Below are 20,093 nucleotides of genomic sequence, written 5' to 3'. Positions count from 1 at the left end.
AGTAAGTGAAATAAATTCATTCTTTGGATTGATGATGGTTGATGATAGTTAATAAAAGCCGTAGAATTAAATGAAGCAGATAAGATAATATTGTAGGTATTAGGTGACCTGAAATAGAATGAAATCCCCGTTTGTACCGCATCATTTTGGTAGGGATTTACTGAGACTTCAGTGAAAAATTTAGAAAAACCTCAAGAAGCCACTTCTAGCGACTTGGTTTCACACACTTATAAACGAGCGATATATAGAATATATAGAAGATAACCTTCTAAAAATGAAGTACATCTTCATTTTTAGACGATTTGGTAGAGCACACGTTGATTCAGAACACTCATCATGGAGAATACAAAATTTAAATTGTACTTAAGATTATTTTTATTCTGTCCTTCTACCTATTTCTGTTATGAGCATTTAGTTATGCTTTCCGGCTTACAGAGTAGGATTGCCTGTCTACAGTAAAAATAAAATTTTAGCCTCAAGTTTTAAAGTAGTTAGCAGCATTCATGTCGTAATATCGACCGCCTTTGGTAATCACTTCACACCAAATGGCCCACGAGCTGGACTTTTTGGCGGAGACGCAAGGAGTGAAGTTGCGTGATTTGTTTTATTTTGTCTATTTAGTGTTTCTTCTAAGTGTGTAATAGCGGTGGTTTATTACCTGTTTAATATCTGTGAAAGTGCACAAATGTGGGAAAATGAAACATTTCATTTAATTTCATCCCAGTTGATTAATTTCTCCAATTAATCATCATCATTTCATTTCACTCCATATTATCGTTTTTCATAAAAATAAGAATATCTAAATTAAAATAAGACATGACTTAAAGGTCTCGTTACTGGGTCATAAATTTTCTTTAAAAAAAAATGGCCCACGAGCTCGTCTCGTCTGCTTAACGTGAGAAATAATTTATTTCGAAATAAAAGTAAAGGTTTGTTTCAAAGGTATCTTTGCAAATTCAGAGGTCTGAACTATTCAAAAGATTATGATTCTAATATTATCTTTTTTGTGTAGACAGGAACTCTTACTAAGTGGTTAGGACATTATAATATAAATACAGCAACACATATTGAGAAATGAGATCTAAGTTTTAATAGTATAGTATGAAGGTTGTCCTACCCTTTAAACCAGAAGGCATGACTGCTTATCAGCAGAAATACGCAGGATGGTGGTACCTGACGGCACAGGCTTATGGTACGCCCTACATACCTACGTAATACTAATACGTAAATGCAGCAGTTGGGTATTACAGTATGCTGGTATAATAGTCAGAGAACACTGGTTTCGATTCTTCGGTGAATCCCTTAGTTGCCTTTTACGATATCGGAAAGAGGCATCCATGGGGTCAATATATTTTAGGCCTGGGTCTATGATAATAAAAAGTAGTAGTATTGTACATGCCAACAGTGTGTTGATTGGTTCTTGTTTCACACAGCAGCGCAGGACTGAATCTGGAAGTAGATTAATTTCGATTTTATACTGGGTAAAACTACGGAGCACGTGGCTAAAAAGTAAAAAATATATGCGTGCTTATAATGTTTGTAAAAAAAAAAGGTAGCAAACCCTAAGTGCTTGATATTAATATGACATGGTGCGGGTCACGCGACCCCTATCGTTGATTCGGCGTCACGTCGAGCGCATGCCTGCATTCTGATTTCCCTGTAATTATTTGATCTATAAATTTGTGTGTCATTTTATTTTGTTTAAACTTTGGATACTGTATGTAATAAATACATCAATGTGCTGATAATACTTGTAGTATCTGGTGTTACCTAGTCAGGTCATAAATTCTGTCACATGTTTAATGTAAAATAATTGAAACAAGTTTATTCATTATGTAACCATTCATATACCAAAATGAACTTAACAAAACATAGATTCTTATGACACTAAAGTTTATTCAAAATGACCTCCGTGATTTTGAATACAGGCCTTCAATCTGCGCGGCCAGTCGTCTATCGCAGCACGAACGAGGTCCATGTCAATATCGGCGGCTGCCTTAATCAAGGATGTCTTGAGTGACTCCAAATTGGGATGAGGCTTTGAGCACGCCTTTTCCTCCAAGTGTTGCCATATCTTGTAATCTAACGGATTCAAATCTGGACTGGAGGAGGGCCAGTCTTCGTGCCGGATGAAGTCGATTTCACGCGCCGCCAGCCAGTCTTGTGTGCTCTTCGCTCTATGAGCTGGCGCCGAATCTTGTTGGAATACCCAGTGCCTGTTATTGAACATGGTATGAGAAACAGGTTCCACAAGGTTCGTCAGGACTGTATTTTGATACACAACTGCATTCGTTTTTACACCTTTCTCACAAAAAAGTACCTCTGTTAAGCACCAATAAGAAACTCCCAACCATACCGTGAGCGAGGATGGAAAATGACCTCGTTGGACACGCGGAATACGGTTGTCGCTTCTTCACTACTGTGTGCGTACACCTTATCATTTTGTTTGTTGTAGCTCTCTTCTACGGTAAAAAAATTTTCATGCGAAAAAAGAATTTACCGATATTTTTTTCCCGCGTACCGCTTCAACAAAGCGCGGCATCTCTTCAGTCTTAGGTCCATTAGACGAGCATTCAAACGATGTCCTGTTTTTCTTCGATATGCCCGAAACCCTAAGTCTTCATTTAACACCCTTTTCACCGTGGTTCTGCTTAACCCCATCTGAAGGGCCAACAGTTTCTGCTTACGTTTGGGATTTCTTTGAATTCGCGCCTTCACAGCTTTTATCACTGCTGGAGTCCTAACAGACCGAGGGCGACCACTTCTTGACCTGTCATCTACACTAGAGTCTTCATTGTATCGTTTGATGGTACGATAAACGAATCTTTTGGTTATATTCAAAATTTTCAGTATGTTAAAAATTTGAATTGGCGCGTAACCGCAACGATGCATCACAATAACTGCAACACGGTCTTCTTTAAGCGTCCACTCCATATTTAAAAATGAGTAAAATTCTAAAAGTATACATTTTTATTTTCATGAACAATTCGAAATTCGAATTCAATAAACTTTTTTGTGGCCAGCATTATAAAAGAAAAGTTTTTACTGTGTGACAATACTTATGACCTGACTAGTTATATCCTATATATTTTTTTAGTGACATAGGTGATGATTAGAAATGCTATAGACGCAGCCCACTGAGTTTGTCGCCGGATCTTCTCAGTGGGTCGCGTTTCCGATTCGGTGGTAGATTCTGCGAAGCACTGTTCTTGCTAGGGCCAGTGTTAGCAACACTCCGGTTTGAGCCCCGTGAGCACACCTACATGTTAGGGTGAAGCTGTAATAGCCTCTCTAGGATATCAGCAAAAGTAGGGGAAAAAAAACAAGAGATGCTACTAAAAAAATCAAGCAACTATAGATCCTCCTTGGAATGGAACCAGAAGTGTAACCACAGAAGCTAAATAATAAGAGCGCCATCATCGAGCGTGTCTTGTATTTTACAGATTGAATAATTCCTTTTTCTTGTTTTTTAAAGTAGAAAGCCTCTTTTTAATTAAAATAAAATACTTATTTTTAATAGGTATATTTCGGAAATCTACGCGGCCTTGACGAGAAGGCTGTGAATTCAATCATAGTTTTCAAGTAAAAATGTTTAAACCTTTCACAATATTATACTTTATTTTAATAAAGTTACAATACGGCTTAGCATATACGTTGCCATCTAATAAATTTGTTTGTAAAAAAGATATATCAGAACATTGCCGCCGTCGCGTTGTCCCTTCAATGTTTTTGGCGAGTCAGGTTATTGGGGCAAACGCGAAGATACTGCATTTTTCTCCGCTAGATTTACCTTATAGCTGTTTTATAAGTGTAAGGTTTGTTAAACACTGTTTGTTAAATCAGTCATTAAGCTATATTTTTTTAACTGACTAAAAAAACAGCGTATTTTTAAAAGTTTGTTTCCTCAGAACTTTTTCTAGTTGAACAGGCGCTTTTTATTATACGTGGTCCCATTTAAATTTTATTAAGAAGTACTTGCTGTCCATTCGTTTTTTTTTAAAATGCATATTCATTGACTTCGACTACATTGATGATATTCCTTCCCTTTTAATTTTATAGAAGTCGGTTGTCTTCGTAGATAGAATGTAGGTATGTTGCTGTATGCTGTGCTCACGGTCAAAGGTTTCGGCGAATGCTGTTCGCAAAAGAATTCGCGTAATCATATTAACTAATGTGATTTTTTGTTGTTGTTAAGAGTTACAGATGCTCATGATACACGCTTGCTTAGTGTGAGCATCGCGGATGTCCAAACTGTAAATTGATTTTGATAATAAATCTTTTCTTTTTGTATAATTTTGGTTGACTGTTAGATAATGCTTTAAGCATGAAGCTCATCAATGTATACAAAATCATTAGTGTAATAAATAAATTAATAAATAAATAAGTAATTACTGGTAAACTTCATTTACAGAACAGAAGTGGATAACGATATTATTCTCGTCATAGAAATTTTATCGACTGAGAGTCTCCTTAGATCTTGTTCAGGAAGTAGAAGTCAGCTGCTTGTATACGACGTTGAAGAAAATTTCGGTGGTTACTGGGGTGACGTTCCGGAAACGTTGATAAAGCGAAAGAAAGATAACACGATTCGTTATTACTCACTTAAAACTACCGATGCGACTGATTCCACGTAAATATAGACTTCAATATTACTATATGGTGGCATTTCGTTATTATGGTAGTTACACCTAGATCATGCCGCGAAGGATGATGCGTTTTGGTTTGAAGTGTGGACGACCATTACTCAGCCCCTGTCTGTCTTATCGTAACGATAGCCAGCTTAGTGCCCGTGGGCATCCTGGATGAACATAAAATCCAACTGATAAGTGAGAGTTCCCGTATGCATCATTAGCGGTAGGCAGCGGCTTGGCTCTGCCCCTGGCATTGCTGAAGTCCATGGGCGATGGTAACCACTCACTATCAGGTGGGCCGTATGCTCGTCTGCCTACAAGGGCAATAAAAAAAAAATGTCGCAAAAAGTGTGCTGCATATGGATCGATAGGTATTTCTGATTACTAGACGGGATCACTTTAGAATGTATCGCGACTATGAAAACAAAGTGGCAATACGTTCATTGTGTCAAAAAAGCTATGTGTTATCCGTGAATGTGAGCGAAATCTGAAAGACACTGAACCCTGAAAATCTTACATAACTTTGTTGACACCCCCTGATCTGTTGGCTCAACAACAGAAACACTTTGAAGATATATTGTAAGATATATTTACATTTCAGTGACGATGATACCGGATCGAACGATGATAACGTTAAAAATGAAAATAGCGAACAAAATAAAAACTCGATACAAAACAATGATCATAAAGATTACATTACAGTCGAAGTGCCAATAGTTAATATTTCTGGCGTTGTTATATCAGGAGACAGTAAAGACTCGATGAGAAATCGTTTCGATATTATCAATTTACTCGATGTTTTGTATGACGTAGCACCTCGGTAAGATCTTGAATAAATTATATAGGTGAGAGATACCTAGATCAAAAGTCATAGTTATTATAAAAAATATAAATCTTTTTTTTATTGCCCTTGTATGCCAACGAGCACACGGCCTATCTGATGGTGAGTGGTTACCGTCGCCCATGGACTTCAGCAATGCCAGGAGCAGAGTCAAACCGCTGCCAAAATAATAATCTAAATATTATAGACGAGGACACAATCTACACTGTACAGATTGATGTTGAGAATTGAAAAATAAAATACATTTAAAGCCGGATCATCAAAAATGCTTTTAATATGTTTTAATCTCATGTTTTTTATTATTTCTGACGTTAAGCATAATTTTAACGTAACGTAAAAGGAATTTGAATTATGTCTACGACTCGCAGAAACCGAAGAAAACAATTTTAGAGAACCAATCTTTTGTGTGTGGAGCTATCGAATCCCTCGGATTGCTATGCTGGACTATAAGCCCATATTTACGCGGGTTCCGTGAGTCTATCGTTACGAATACGTTGTAAAAATATAAATGATCGTGTTGATTTATGTTTTAGACCAGAAAAAGCTTATGAAACAAGCTTAATTCCATTAGTTCAGTTTTCTGTCGCGAATGCAACAGATGCAGCTGAATTTTCTGTATCTAAATCACAACAAAATGTGTTTACACCAGATAAGAGGTATGTCCAAACCCTTGCATTAAGCGCTTTTAGCTCTAACACTAGTAGTAGGGAGCCCGGTAACCGTGCTCGTCGAACTCGGCACAGAGTTTTAGTTAGTTATTTTGCTGCGTCGCTTTTTTAAAGTAGCGTTCTGACGCTTCCTTAAGATACTTACATATCGGCTCTAGATTTAAGTCGTCGTGAAGATCTACATTCCTCACGTACCACGGTGATCGACTTCCTTGTGTTATTGCTACCGTTCCTGGAATAAAATATTCACTTAGTTTTCCTACCTCCAATATGCCTCCACCCCTTCCTATTTCCTATTTTAAGCACTATTTGTGGGTCGAGTTTTTTGTATGGTAGAATTGCATTTGGCCTAGAGCCCTTGCCGATTAACAACTAACACAGTGAACAAACTCGAGGGCACAATCGGGAGGGGAGGGTTTGCTAACAGCTACCAAAGCGCGTTTTAAGTAGGTCTAACAGCCCAAGGGAAGCTGTATTGCAAGTGCATGAGCCATTGGCCCGCTGAGAAGAGTTCTACAACAAGTTCGACGAGTGCAGTGACATGTACTTTGGTCGCTACTAGCGTTAATACTAGCAGTATCCAACAGCATCGACAGTAGATTAGAAGCATCCGTCAGGAGCTGTTTAGGGAAAGCTATGAGATGCACATCCGTTCTATTTGTGCCGCAAAGCAATCACGCATTGTGGTATAAAGGATAGTCATTGTTCAAATATGTGTATGGGACTTGGACTGACTGTGTCAAGGTAGGCGACGACGTTCACACTGTGGCCAGCCTGACCAGTCGGTCTGTCCGTATGTTACATCCATTTTAATCGGTTACCTTTTTTTCTTTCCTTAGTACAATAGACCTGAAAATGGAAACGATAAGGTATGTAGGTAATCGAATGATTTTTTTTATTGCCCTTGTAGGCAGACGAGCATACGGCCCACCTGATGTGAGTGGTTACCGTCGCCCATGGACTTCAGCAATGCCAGGGGCAGAGCCAAGCCGCTGCCTAAAATGAATCGAAATGAATGAATCGAATCGAAGGAATGAATCGAAAATTAATGAGAACATGAACGTATTACCCACAGGTGTAGGGCATTTTATAGGTCTTAAATATTTTGTGGGATATTTTTAAATAAATTATCGTTAGAACGAAGTAACTAAAATAGTTGCTAAGAAATGAAAAAATAAAACAATCATTTACAGTCAGATATTATATGATTTATTTATTAATAACATTTTCAACAGATTGATGAACAATTACAAAGGACTAATATCTACAAAACGAAGAAATAAATACAAAAAACTTAAGAATAACTCAAATAAATTATTACATTTTGGAAATATGCATAGAACATTATTTGGAACTTTACAAACTCGACCTTTCTCCGAAAGACAAAAGTTCAGTACGTATTTAATTTTCATTTATATATACTTCATTTTATTTTTATTTATTACACTTCATGTATTTATACACATTGGATGCCTAAGGCGAAATAGTAATACCAATCATCCAATGGTACGGCAGAGGAAATATGTAATTGTAGATGCATTGAAACATAAAGTAAAAACATAAACACATACAAAAATACACGTTCTCCAATAAATGCATTAAATACATTGAACACACACGGATACCTAAAAATACATACATACGATACATAAATTGAAATATGTATAGCTCATACAATATTATTTAATTTTTCACCTCTTATTAAATACTAGCGACCCGCCCTCGCTTCGCTTCGGAAACATGAAACCAAAAAATAAAAATAAAAATAAATAAAAAAAAGTAGCCTATGTTTATCAGGGACAATGTCGGCTTCTAATGGAAAAAGAATTTTTCAAATCGGTCTAGTAGTTTCGGAGCCTATTCGAAACAAACAAACAAACAAATCTTTCCTCTTTATAATATTAGTATAGATATAGATAAATCCGGCGATATTTTATGCGTTCGTTGGATGCAATAGTCATAGTTACATTACATAATATGTATACGCAGGAGGAACTGCTTCAATAAATTATCACTTTACAGATGAATTAAAATATTTTATTACTAAACCACGGATATTGAAAACAAAAACCAAATTGTCTTCAGTAACTTCCATCCTCTCACCTCCAAAGGCAAAATCTAATCTGAGCAGTACAAACTCGTGGAGGCTTATCGAGCATCTGATGAGTGTCCTAAAGAACGACTCGAGCAATAAAAGCGAACAACATAAAATATCGTTCATGAAAGATTGGAATAGTCTTAACTTGGATAATAACAAAAGCGGTATTTAAAAAAAAAACTTAATACATAATTATTTAGACCGTCAACAAAGTGAGTACCTAGACCTTATTACCATTGCGTCATCACAAATATCACAATTATGATAGTATAAGTAAAATTCACATAATATTAGTCATACACACAACGTAGAAATGCGACTATGCCGATGTTAGAATCCTGCAGAAAGGTGCCAATTTTTCTGATGAAATAAGATACGTAACAAATATTCAGGATTGACTTCCACGGTAAAGGAATAAACATCGTGTAATAAAAATCAAGCCCGCAAAAATTATAATTTTTGTAATTAACGGTAACGTCATTCTTTAATTTGTGATTATATTGTTTATTGCACTAAATCCATGGATGAGCTGACGGCTCAATACAACCTGAATGCCTTCTTCACCCATATCGAGAAAAGAGCTCGAAGTTTCAGTTGCACTAAAACAGCGACTATCCCACAAACCATTTCGTACCAGGAATCAGAAAAACGTATAGTCTTCTTCTTCTTCTATATATATAAAAATGAATTGCTGTTCGTTAGTCTCGCTAAAACTCGAGAACGGCTTTTCGGCTAGACCGATTTGGCTAATTTTGGTCTTGAATAATTTGTGGAAGTCCAGAGAAGGTTTAAAAGGTAAATAAATATGAAAAATGCTCGGAATTAAATAAAAATAACAATTTTGTTTTTCCTTTGATGTATCCCTCGTCGGACGGATTCCTTTTGTTTGTTTTAAATTTATTTTATACAAAAGTTTAGGTCTTTTATTGACCTATCGATTGAGGCACTATGAAGTCTGCCGGGTTAGCTAGTATAGAATATATATTAATGCGTATCCTATATAAATAAATATTTATTTGCAGTATACCTATTGCCAAATTTGTCTTTATATAATACGGTTAAAATTATTCCAAACCTGCAAGTTGTAACGACGCTTCCTATAGCGACTTACATGTAAGTAAATAACATTAAATTAATTATATATTTTAATTGAAAATAGTTGTAATCGGTATAGGAATATTTTCCAAAAATCCTCTACAACTCATTTATGTATAAAGAAAAAAACAGGAACTGGGAAAACTATTCTTGTGCAGAGGAATAATGTTTTTTTTTAATGCTTAGATGGGTGGACGAGCTCACAGCCCACCTGGTGTTAAGTGGTTACTGGAGCTCTTAGACATCTAAAACGTAAATGCACCACCCACCTTGAGATATAAGTTCTAAGCTCTCAGTATAGTTACAACGGCTACCCCACCCTTCAAACCGAAACGCATTACTGCTTCACGGCGGAAATAGGCCACAAGGAGGTCACAAGAGGTCCTACCAGTAATTTGTTATTATTACAGTTGCTTATTATTATTATTCTGTTTGGATGTACGAAAAATAGTTATAATTTTAGTTCGTGGATTTTGAAAGTAAATATTACATACATCTCAGAAACGATTTGTAAGTCGTAACTCGTACCCTATCGGAAAGTTCTCTAACATTTTACATGAATCAACTTTGAAAAATGTGTACATTTTGAATTGTTGATGTTGTTGGGTTCAACTTTTCCCATCACTATTTTACATAGTTATAATTCGTTACATATTAGCTTGAAGTTAATGGATAATTTAAAAACGATATTTCAGCGATTCCAAGTTTCTTAGCCAAACAGAAAAAACTATTTCATTGCAATTCACTAAGCCTATGCCCCCAAAGAATAAAACTGAAATATACAATAGCGTTTTAAATCGAGAATCTAGTTTTGAAAATATGGAAACTACGTTGGCTTACTCTTCAGAAATATATATTCCTGATATCGAAGACGACACGGGTGAACTAAAATATTTTTTATTATCAAAAGAAAAGTTGAAAAATTCCCTAATAAGCATCATTTTCATTTCAGACATTGAATCAAATTCATCATCGAATGATTCTTTATTCAATCATGCCGGATATAAAAGGTAGGTATAAAAGCATAATTTTATATGCAATCATTCTCCACAATGAGATTGTAATATTTATCTGTGCTGTAACGTGAAAAGGCTTGAAATTCCTGTTATTTTACGGACTTCTTACTTACGTCTTCTCCTGGTAATGTGTGTTCACAGTATTATACATTTCTACGGTAAAAGTATATTTAATTTAAGTATCTTCAATACTTCAATAATATCAACCTAGATGGGAAGAAGCTAGCTATAAAGAAAGTAGCAACTACAAATTGGGTTGAAAAAACCCAATCTAGAGAAGATTGGCTATCCTTGGAGGAGGCCTTTATCCGAGGAGGGATCCTTGCTAGTGGAAATAGTACCTAATATTATTCAACAAACACAATTGTTAGACAACTATTCACAGAGATCACATAGATTTAATTTTGTTTTTATAAGTCACTTGCACGAAATAAAAGGCTTTTATTTATCTTCATAACTAATTTGTGGGTTTTATATGGATGAATTGTTTATTAATATAAAAGTTCTTTGTGTTTCTGGCTTACTTACAAAATTATTAAGTGGTACAGATATTGTAATGCACTCGGTATTAAGTGGAAGAAAAAACTACAAAAAAATTTTTCAGTACAAAACCAGCGGTAGGATCACTTGTTGATCATAAATCATGGGAAAATTTAGTACAAGTTGCTCCTGCCATAGCCGATGTATTAAACCAGACAAATCAGATTAATACTACAACACCTTCCATGTAAGATTCTCAGTGAATTATATTCTGTTATTTAATAAAACATTAAGGATATATAGTTCTGCATTTTAAAGATTAAAGCGTGATAGAAGATTTATAAAGCTAATCGATGTGGAAAATGCTCGTCCGTACGTTATAAAAGAGAGGGCTGTCGATGTTGAATTAACGAACATGTCCAATGAAGATTCATACGACACGCAAAGTAATCAGGGATATTTGGAAATAGCAGATGTTGAGGTAAATTTCGCTAATACGTATTAAAATACTAACTCCAAATACTAATAGAATAATTGTTTACGTACAACACGGAAACAAACGAGAGTCTACGGCCACTCATTGATATTACCGATAAAAGAACGGTTTTCGAATATGTAGCAAAAATAAAAATAAAAATAGTCCCGGAGATAATCTCGAATAACTCTTCACAGTATTTTCAATACGGTTTTCCAAACAATACGAACTAGACTCTCTATTAGCGCAGATCTAACTATCGATTGGCAACTGATGATGTCAATATTCTAATCCATTAGGCTATTATCGTTTTTAATAAGCACGTAACTTTTATGTGCTTATGATCGACTTCTACGATAAAAGAATGACTTTGAGTTATGATAAAAATTAAATATATTAAACCATAATATTTATAAACTAGCGTAGTAATAAGTAACCATCATGCCGGCTATTTTTGCGCGAAGTGCCAAAAGTTCAGTTTGAGGGATATAACAGCCGTTGGTTATTTATTTACTACCACCAATATCCGTTATTATTAGCTTATACATTTTATACAGTAAACGCTCTATATTCGCGGGGTATATGTTCCGTAAATATGCCTCGAATACAGAAACCGTGAATATGGAATGGTAATTTACATACATATATGGGATTATAGGGGATACGTTCCTAGGCGATATAATTTAGCAACACACTTTAGGCGTAGTTGTAATAAGATCTATTTCACTTTTTATTAATCCATTTGACGACGCGCTTACAAAGGATATTCGGTTGGATACCTACGCATGTGTTTGAATCCTTTTTATCCATGTGTACGTACCGATGTTCCGATTAGATCCGCGAATGAAGAAATCTTTAACAGTGAATATAGGAATTGGGTCGCATTTATTTAACCCGCGAATAGTATAAACGCGAATGAAGGAAGCGTGAATAATGAGCTTTTACAGTATTTTGTTGCTCTATATAAATTATATTATATAATTTTGTCTCAATCGTATTAATTTATACTTAGTCTGGCCATAAATACTGCTACAATTAAAAATAAATAAAAACTATTGCAAATAACATTTATTACTTTTACAGTGTGTTAGTTTAATACATAAATATAAAACAATTTAAAGTATAAAAAGCTTATTCGAAGTCTCCATTGGCTGCAATATAGTCCTTTAAACGTTGAGGCCAGTTATCACTATTGATAACTGGCCTCAACGTTCTTCTATAAGCACGCACTCTTTCCATGGGAAAAATTTTCACTGCCAATCGTACGGATTGTTTTAGGGACTCCAAATTATCATGGCGTTTAGAGCAAGCCGTACTCTCTAAAACTGACCATAAATCATAATCCAGCGGATTAAGATCGGGACTAGACGACGGCCAGTCTTCAGCTCTGATGAAGTCCGAAACGTTCGTTTCCAACTAAGACTACGTAGACCGAGCTTTATGACCTGGCACCGAGTCTTGCTGGAAGGACCATTCTTGATTATTGAACATGGTGTTGTTAAGGGGCTTCACTACCTTCTCAAGAATGGTATCTTGATACACTTGTGCCGATGTTTTGATACCTTTTCACAAAAGTATGGCTCAGTCACTCCTACATAGCTAATACCGCACCAAACCATCACTGAAGTCGGATAGTGCCCACGTTGCACTCTGTCGACTAATTGGGAAGCTTCCTTAGAGCCTTGAGCATAAATACGGTCATTTTGTTTGTTAAAATGTTGCTCAATTGTAAAAAATTTCTCATCCGTAAACAATATTTTTCTATGACCTCCCTTTGCGTACCGCTTTAGTAGTTGTTTCGATTTTACCACCCTATTCTCTTTTAAATTATCAGTTAAGAAATGACCAGTACGTCTCTTATAGGCTGCAAGTCCTAAGTCATATTTTAAAATACGCGACACGGTTCTAGGTGCTATCTTCATCTCCCGAGATAAAATATTTTGCTTTCGGACAGGATTTCTTCGAATTCTTTCCCTTACTGCTTTGACCACCTTTTTCGTACGAACACTACGTGGACGGCCAGATCTTTTTCTGTCACAAACATAGGAGGTCTCATTGCACCTATTAATAGCCCGGTACACAAATATTTTACTAATACCAAGCGTATGGAGAGTTTTAAAAATTGCATTTGGCTCCATACCTACTTTGTGTAATGCAATCACAGCGATTCGGTTCTGTTTATCACCCCACTCCATTTTAATATCTCAAAATATTGTACAATGTATTGGCGCCAAAATGAGAAAACTCAATGAGCAATCATATACAAATGACAGATTCCAAATTCAAATGTAATATTTTATTTATTTTTAATTGTAACAGTATTTATGGCCATTATTATATTTATAGCCACGAACATTAAACAAACGCTAATCAATGGTTCTTATTTAATATAAATTATCCCACAGAACTCTGGCCGTTTGGCTTTACGCCAACTAAGCCACTCTTTGGGTGCACTAAAGCTAAACATATGTGATAGTAGCGAATCGACGTCTAAGTTAATCTATTTGTTTAATTCATCGAAAATCGTCATTGCCATAGATAATTTCACGGTGAGTTATTGAGTTAATTATTCTTAAAAAGTGTAAGTCGTTCAGAAAACCGTTAGTACTTTATTATTTAAGTAAAAGTCTGTTACTGTTACGGTTTATTCTTAAAATTGTTTATTCTATTGTTTAGTACATAGTTAATAGTTATTAGGGACATGCGTAAAACATCGAAACCCTCCCCCAATCACGCTTCGTGAGCTCAAAATTGTTCTCACAGAGGTATAAGAGAATATTTACCAAAATCGTATAAGAAACTTGTTGTACAGCGTGCCAAGCTGCGTAAACGCAGTACGTAATGCAAGCATAAGGAGGCAATACAACAAATTAAAATAAAATTAAAACATATTGTTGTACAAAAATGTCATGTTTCCTATTTTTGATTTAAGGTGAGATTCGGTTCGTAGGGTGTGCTAGCCGTTGAAACTATACTGAGACCTTAGAACTTATATCTCGAGGTGGGTGGCGCATTTACGTTGTAGATGTCCATGGGCTCCAGTAACCACTTAACATCAGGTGGGCTGTGAGATCGTCCATCCATCTAAGCAATAAAAAAAAAAAAAGAAGATCAGCTGTTTATTCTTCTTTATGTAATTTTTAATGAATAAAGTGTAGTGACATAAATTTTATTACTTTAATTTAAGCGGTATTTAATTGTTTACTAAACACAATTTATTTCATTAGGCTACATTCTTAGTTTCCAAGATTTATAGGTTTCTTTAGGTGACCAACATTTATTGCTCTCGAGTGTATATATAATAAACAGAACGGTTAAGTACATTTTTTTTACTTTGTTTGTCCACCGAATCCTTTTATTTTTTGAAAGACATAATTTTGGATTCAGTGTTTATTACAAATGTTTGATAATAATAAAGCAATAAAGAAAACGAAAAAGAAGAGACGAAAGAAAGAGAAAAAAAAAGAAGAAAATGTATCTTAATTTTAAAGTATCAGTGATTATGGTCAAATATCGATTATTAGATTAGTATATAAATAACTATAAATATAGTAAAACTAATTTATTTTATTATTTTTTCTATTCGTTCCTACTTTGCAGTTTAAGGTAATACGGGCTTCTAGCTGGTTTCGCTTAAAAGGGCTTTGAATGCATAAATAATTTATTACGATTATATACCTACTAAGACTATACTTTTCATATTTATTATTACACTTTACAAATTAGAACGTGTATTGTTTTAATGCTACTCACAGTACCATTTTTACTAATAAAATACTAGCATGCATGCCTGTGTGTAACAGAATAAAAAATAATTCAAGTGATTGGATCAGCAGGGAGTACACAATATCGTGCAGAAAGAGAAACTCAATTTATAATATTTTCATTCTTATCAACTGCACATCTGAACAATAAAATTACGATGAAACTCGTAAAGCTATTACCCGCTTACTAGGATGATCTGTTGCAAAATCTTTTATTTCAGTTTTTAATACTTATGTAGATGTGTGAGTGAATATTTTGTCTATGTACAGAAGTACTTCATATTGAAAAGATATGATGACAAGTTAAAGTTTTATGAACTGCTCCAATCAGTACGGTCGTTGGCTGCCCACTGAGTTTCTCGCCGGATCTTCTCAGTGGGTTGCGTTTCCGATCCGGTGGTAAATTCTGCGAAGCACGGCTCTTGCTAGGGTTCGTGTTAGCATCGTCGTCAGGTTTGAGCCCCGTGAGCTCACCTACTAGCCACGGTTACGCTGAAAGAGCCTCTCAAGGCTATCAGCTTAGGTAGGAAAAAAAATAAAAATAAAAAAAAACAAAGAAAAAAAAATAGAAAAATTAAGAAATGCTCTTACATTTCTTGTTACAATTGAGTAATTTCTTGTGGATAGTTTTCGAAATTTTCAGCTCTTAGACCATAACTATTTATTTTTATTATAAGAGATTACGTAATCGATCTATATATATAAAAATGAATTGCTGTTCGTTAGTCTCGCTAAAACTCGAGAACGGCTGGACCGATTAGGCTAATTTTGGTCTTGAATTATTTGTGGAAGTCCAGAGGTGGCTTAAAAGATAGAAAATGCTCGGAATTAAATAAAAATAACAATTTTGTTTTTCCTTTGATGTGTCCCCCGTCGGACGGATTCCTTTTGTTTATTTTAAGTTTATTTTATACAAAAATTTTGGTCTTTTATTTATCGATTGAGGCACTATGAAGTCTGCCGGGTCAGCTAGTTTTCAATGAAATTGACATCACAAATAATGAGAGAGAGAGATCAGGATTACCTTGGACTTAACTTTTTTTGTTTGATCAGTGTTAGCTATTTTCTTATCAAATTTTTATCTACCTTATCGTGATTAATTTGCGATTTTGTTATATTTAATTTCCAGATGGACTACATGACGCTAGTGTTAACTCCTGCCCGTGCTTTATCAGATATGAATTCGAGGTGTCCCAATACACAAATGGAATGTCATGTTTCTGGTACCCGAATATGCATAGATACAAGTTCTATGTGTGATGGAGTGCCGAATTGTGGTTCTTATGGTATTTCTGATTGTGTAACAATTATTAAATTGACGGCCCGTATATACATTTAAATACTGCACACAAATTGAACAATATCCTATAACCTCCACGGTGTTTTCCGAGCGCTATGACATGTCCTTCTTCAAACGAGGCTTGCGGAGAGTACTTTATGGTAGGCAACGGCTTGGCTCTGCCCCTGGCATTGCTGACGTCCATGAGCGACGGTGACCACTTACCATCATGTGGGCTGTATGCTCGTCTGCCTACAAAGGCAATAAAAAAAAATATATGACGAAAGCTTTTTCATTAACATAGTGGGCTTTACTTTCAATTTCTTTTATTAATTTTGATATCCACTTGAGTACTTTTTTTCATTTCTTTTCAGATATTTACGATGAAGATCGTTTATTGTGTCGATCAACTGGTTTTCAACATAACATGTATCTTGCTTCATTTACTTTACTGGCAGTTTTATTTACGGCATTGTACATTGTACAGTATTGGATCAAGAAATGTGTACCTAGTGTTTCTGAGGCCTTTTTTGTGTACTCGAACGGCGAAGAAAACATGTAAGAACATATTAATCACATTGCTATTGTTGTTCTCGAATTGCCTTCCAAAACTTTTGGAATTTTTGGAATTTGGCTTTTTCGTCTTTACGGATCATAAGCTTTGACAAATTCTCTAGATTTTTTGGTTTGGTTTTTGCGTTTTGTCTTAATTGTATTTGTATGAAACATTGAGACAAATAATGGTCTAATTCATTCAAACCAGTTAACTTATTACGATAGACCACTGAGAGCTATTCATAAATTTCAGTTCAGTCTGTGTGAAGATTAGCGCGCACAAACACATAGACCAACAATCTGTTTACAATTTAATTTTCGTGACGGAAATACGAGTCTATCAATAATTATAATTTAAATTAATATGAAAAGGAATTTGCCATTTTACCGACACAAAAAGTCATTCATCAACCAACAAGACACTTTTTTTTTAAATAGAGTACATTCGTTTCACTTTTGTTTTCCTTAATTAATCAAATAATCAAAAGTTTATTTTACTTTTTTTTGCATAAAATAACAACAATCCGTACCTACTAATTTATTTTATTACGATTCTGTTTGAATATGTTGTATATATACATGCATAATATAAGTAGAAGGTATGGTGGCCGGAGTTATGCAAGAGGCAAGAAAGCTTCATGTATTATGTACTTTCAGGTTATTACTGAAAAGTGTAATGCGATCTCCTAATGAAATCGACAATGATTCCAAACTGGTATATCTTGGTCATCCAGAAGATGATTTAATGTATGATGGTGATCAAGATGGAAACAAAAAGAAAAAAACTTGTATTAGATTGATAATTGACTTTTTTTGCTGTAAATATCTCCGACATAAATTTAAATCGATAGAAAATAGTGATATCATGGTGTCAGGCCTATCAAACGACAACATGAAAGCGAAGAAAAGGTTTTCTTTTACCGAGTTTGAGATACGAAAGATGTTAGGAATTCCATCAGTTAATACTGGAGTCCAAACGGAAAATGGCATGGCATTGAAAGATTTTCAGAACACTCAATTTAAGAAAAATGATTTGAAGTCTCTAGAATGTTCAGTTTCAGAAAATTTGGTACTGTCGGATGAATATTCATTTTTAGACCCAGATAATTTTAATTGCCAAGTTAATGATGAAGAATTACATGTTTTAAAATTCTTTCAAGCGTCAAAGCCTTCAACGTCGAAGACTCATTCAGTCAGTTCAGTAAACATAAATTCAAAATTAAAAAAAGTACTTGAAGAAGCCGAACTTAAATCTTATGAGTATGACAATTTAAATCAATCCTTGAATGACAACAGTCCCACTTCTAGCTCCTTTTTATCAAATGCTCAAGTACACGAAGGTAGTTCGGAGCGAAGAAGTAAGCATTTACGTTTTCAAGATAGTCTGTCAATTATATCAGAATCGACAGGGCTTGATGAAAACAAAATTAGGCGTCAACATAAACTGGAGAGATCGAAGCGTCTAAGCGATTTGGAAACAATTCAAGAAAATAATGAATCAAACGAGAACAAAGACAAAACATATTTCTGGAAAACAAAGTCGAAGAAGAAAAGGCGTGACTGAATTCTAAACTATTTATTATATTACCATTATTATTGTATCAACTTTTGCTGCATTAAGTTTTAATGTTACAAATTCAGAAATAAAGACGGACATCGTATGTCACAATCGCATCGCACCGCCATTTCCTAATTAAGATCAATTGTCCACCGGATAGGACACGTGCCAAAATGTGTCTTTATAGCGGCATTCCGTCATCGTGCCTGTTATAATCAGAGTAACTTCTGTCTAGTTCAAATAATAATAATAATCGGGGACGAGTCACACACGGTCACGTCGTACCAAACTTAAGATTCCCTGTACTATGGGAACCAGAGACTAATAGGTATACATACTATTATAATATACGTACAAATATATGCATACCTATATACCTAATACAGATTAAACACCCAAATAAAGAGCAAATAAACCTGTTAATCTCATGAATGTTTGTTCGATGAGCCACAACCCATGGTACAGTAGTCAGGGGCGTTAACTAGCTTAGTGAGTCGTAATTTTAAAATTTTAGAGAACTGCTTTTTTTTGGGTACACTGGGTAATTGAGTAGGGACCGGAGTTTAAAAGACATTGCAACATGGCTACCGCCAGACGTTTCCACATGGGCTCGATTGTACTGGGGATCAATTTTGTTCTACCCTCCAAACCACAATTTATACTCGGAAAATAAAACCGTCGACAATCTTCAAGATACTAATCGATGTTATGGTTCCAGACCAACAAGAAACTTCTAAGATTAATTAAAACTATCAGTGTAACTTATTTCAGAACAATAATTTTTTATTCGGACCGTCTAAAAAATGCACTGGATTTATTTGGATCAATCATAATTTTAAAGTGCTTTAGTGAGCTCCAAAAAATAATGAACATGAACAAGTGTCATGCTAGAAACGGGAGCTGGAAAGAGTACGCGAGGTCATTTCAATTGAAGTCAATTAAACCAATTGAGTCCAATTGAGCGGGCGGCAGATTCTACGTCGCCAGTGAGATTTTATGTGAAGCGCCTACGCGCCTGCGTCAGTTTGTCACATGACTCATTTGATTGTGTACCTAGCTTTTACCACGAATTTGAATTTGATGTATGCTTGTCTCATTGAGGAGCACGTGTAGTTTCCTATTTATTAAAAAAAAAACCTATGACTTTACTTTCGAGTACATTATTCGAACAATTTTACATAGCGTTTGCATTTCTGAATTTAGGCAGTTTAAATAGCATTGCTGACACATATGTACATTAGAGAGTCTCAAATATTACATTATTTCTGCCATGAAGCAGTAATGCATTTCGGTTTGAAGGGTGGGGCAGTCGTTGTATTGTAAAAACTGAGACCTTAGAACTCATGTCTCAAAGCTTCGGTAACTACTTATCACCAGATGGCCCGCGAGCTCGTTCACCCATTTAAGCAATAAAAAAACCAATAACTTAAGTATTTATTTATGCACTATTGTTTTCAAGTTTTTAAGAAGATATAAGAAGGTTTATTATTGCTTGGTAACGAGCTGTATTTTGTTGTTTATTATTTATTTCTGACTAGCTGACCGGGCAGACTTCGTAGTGCCTCAATTGATAAATAACAGACCTAAGCTTTTGTATAAAATAAACTTAAGCCAACCAAAAGGAATCCGCCCG

The 20,093-nt window shown here is 35.1% G+C and overlaps 2 protein-coding genes across 2 annotated transcripts in view; one reads left to right on the top strand and one right to left on the bottom strand.

Moving 5' to 3' along the window:
• The window catches only part of Bcs1 (mitochondrial chaperone BCS1), a 33,243-nt gene that overhangs the window by 9,344 nt on the left and 3,806 nt on the right, over positions 1 to 20,093 (bottom strand). Inside the window, exon 2 of the mRNA XM_089733265.1 lies at positions 6,286 to 6,372. Within this exon, the coding sequence (XP_089589391.1) occupies positions 6,286 to 6,372 (87 nt within the window). The remainder of the gene's footprint in view (positions 1 to 6,285; positions 6,373 to 20,093) is intronic.
• LOC114249374 (uncharacterized) lies at positions 3,133 to 18,528 on the top strand. Its single transcript, XM_089733266.1, has 14 exons — positions 3,133 to 3,815; positions 4,412 to 4,630; positions 5,233 to 5,451; positions 6,006 to 6,128; positions 7,376 to 7,533; positions 8,163 to 8,402; positions 9,261 to 9,351; positions 10,029 to 10,343; positions 10,954 to 11,076; positions 11,148 to 11,310; positions 13,710 to 13,853; positions 16,198 to 16,354; positions 16,722 to 16,905; positions 17,560 to 18,528. Exons 1-14 carry the CDS (start codon positions 3,589 to 3,591, stop codon positions 18,464 to 18,466), a joined length of 3,270 nt encoding a protein of 1,089 aa, XP_089589392.1. The 5' UTR covers positions 3,133 to 3,588; the 3' UTR covers positions 18,467 to 18,528.

Source organism: Bombyx mandarina, chromosome 15 (genome assembly GCF_030267445.1).
Source record: "Bombyx mandarina strain Sakado chromosome 15, ASM3026744v2".
Classification (NCBI taxonomy): Eukaryota; Metazoa; Arthropoda; class Insecta; order Lepidoptera; family Bombycidae; genus Bombyx; species Bombyx mandarina.
This window is presented reverse-complemented; position numbering and strand designations above follow the sequence as displayed.

Coding starts and splice junctions, on each gene's coding strand:
- LOC114249374 (XM_089733266.1), top strand. CDS start 3,589: ATGTTTAAACCTTTCACAATATTATACTTTATTTTAATAAAGTTACAA. Junction 9,352..10,028: donor CTTCCTATAGCGACTTACAT/GTAAGTAAATAA, acceptor ACGATATTTCAG/CGATTCCAAGTTTCTTAGCC. Junction 11,311..13,709: donor TGGAAATAGCAGATGTTGAG/GTAAATTTCGCT, acceptor ATTATCCCACAG/AACTCTGGCCGTTTGGCTTT.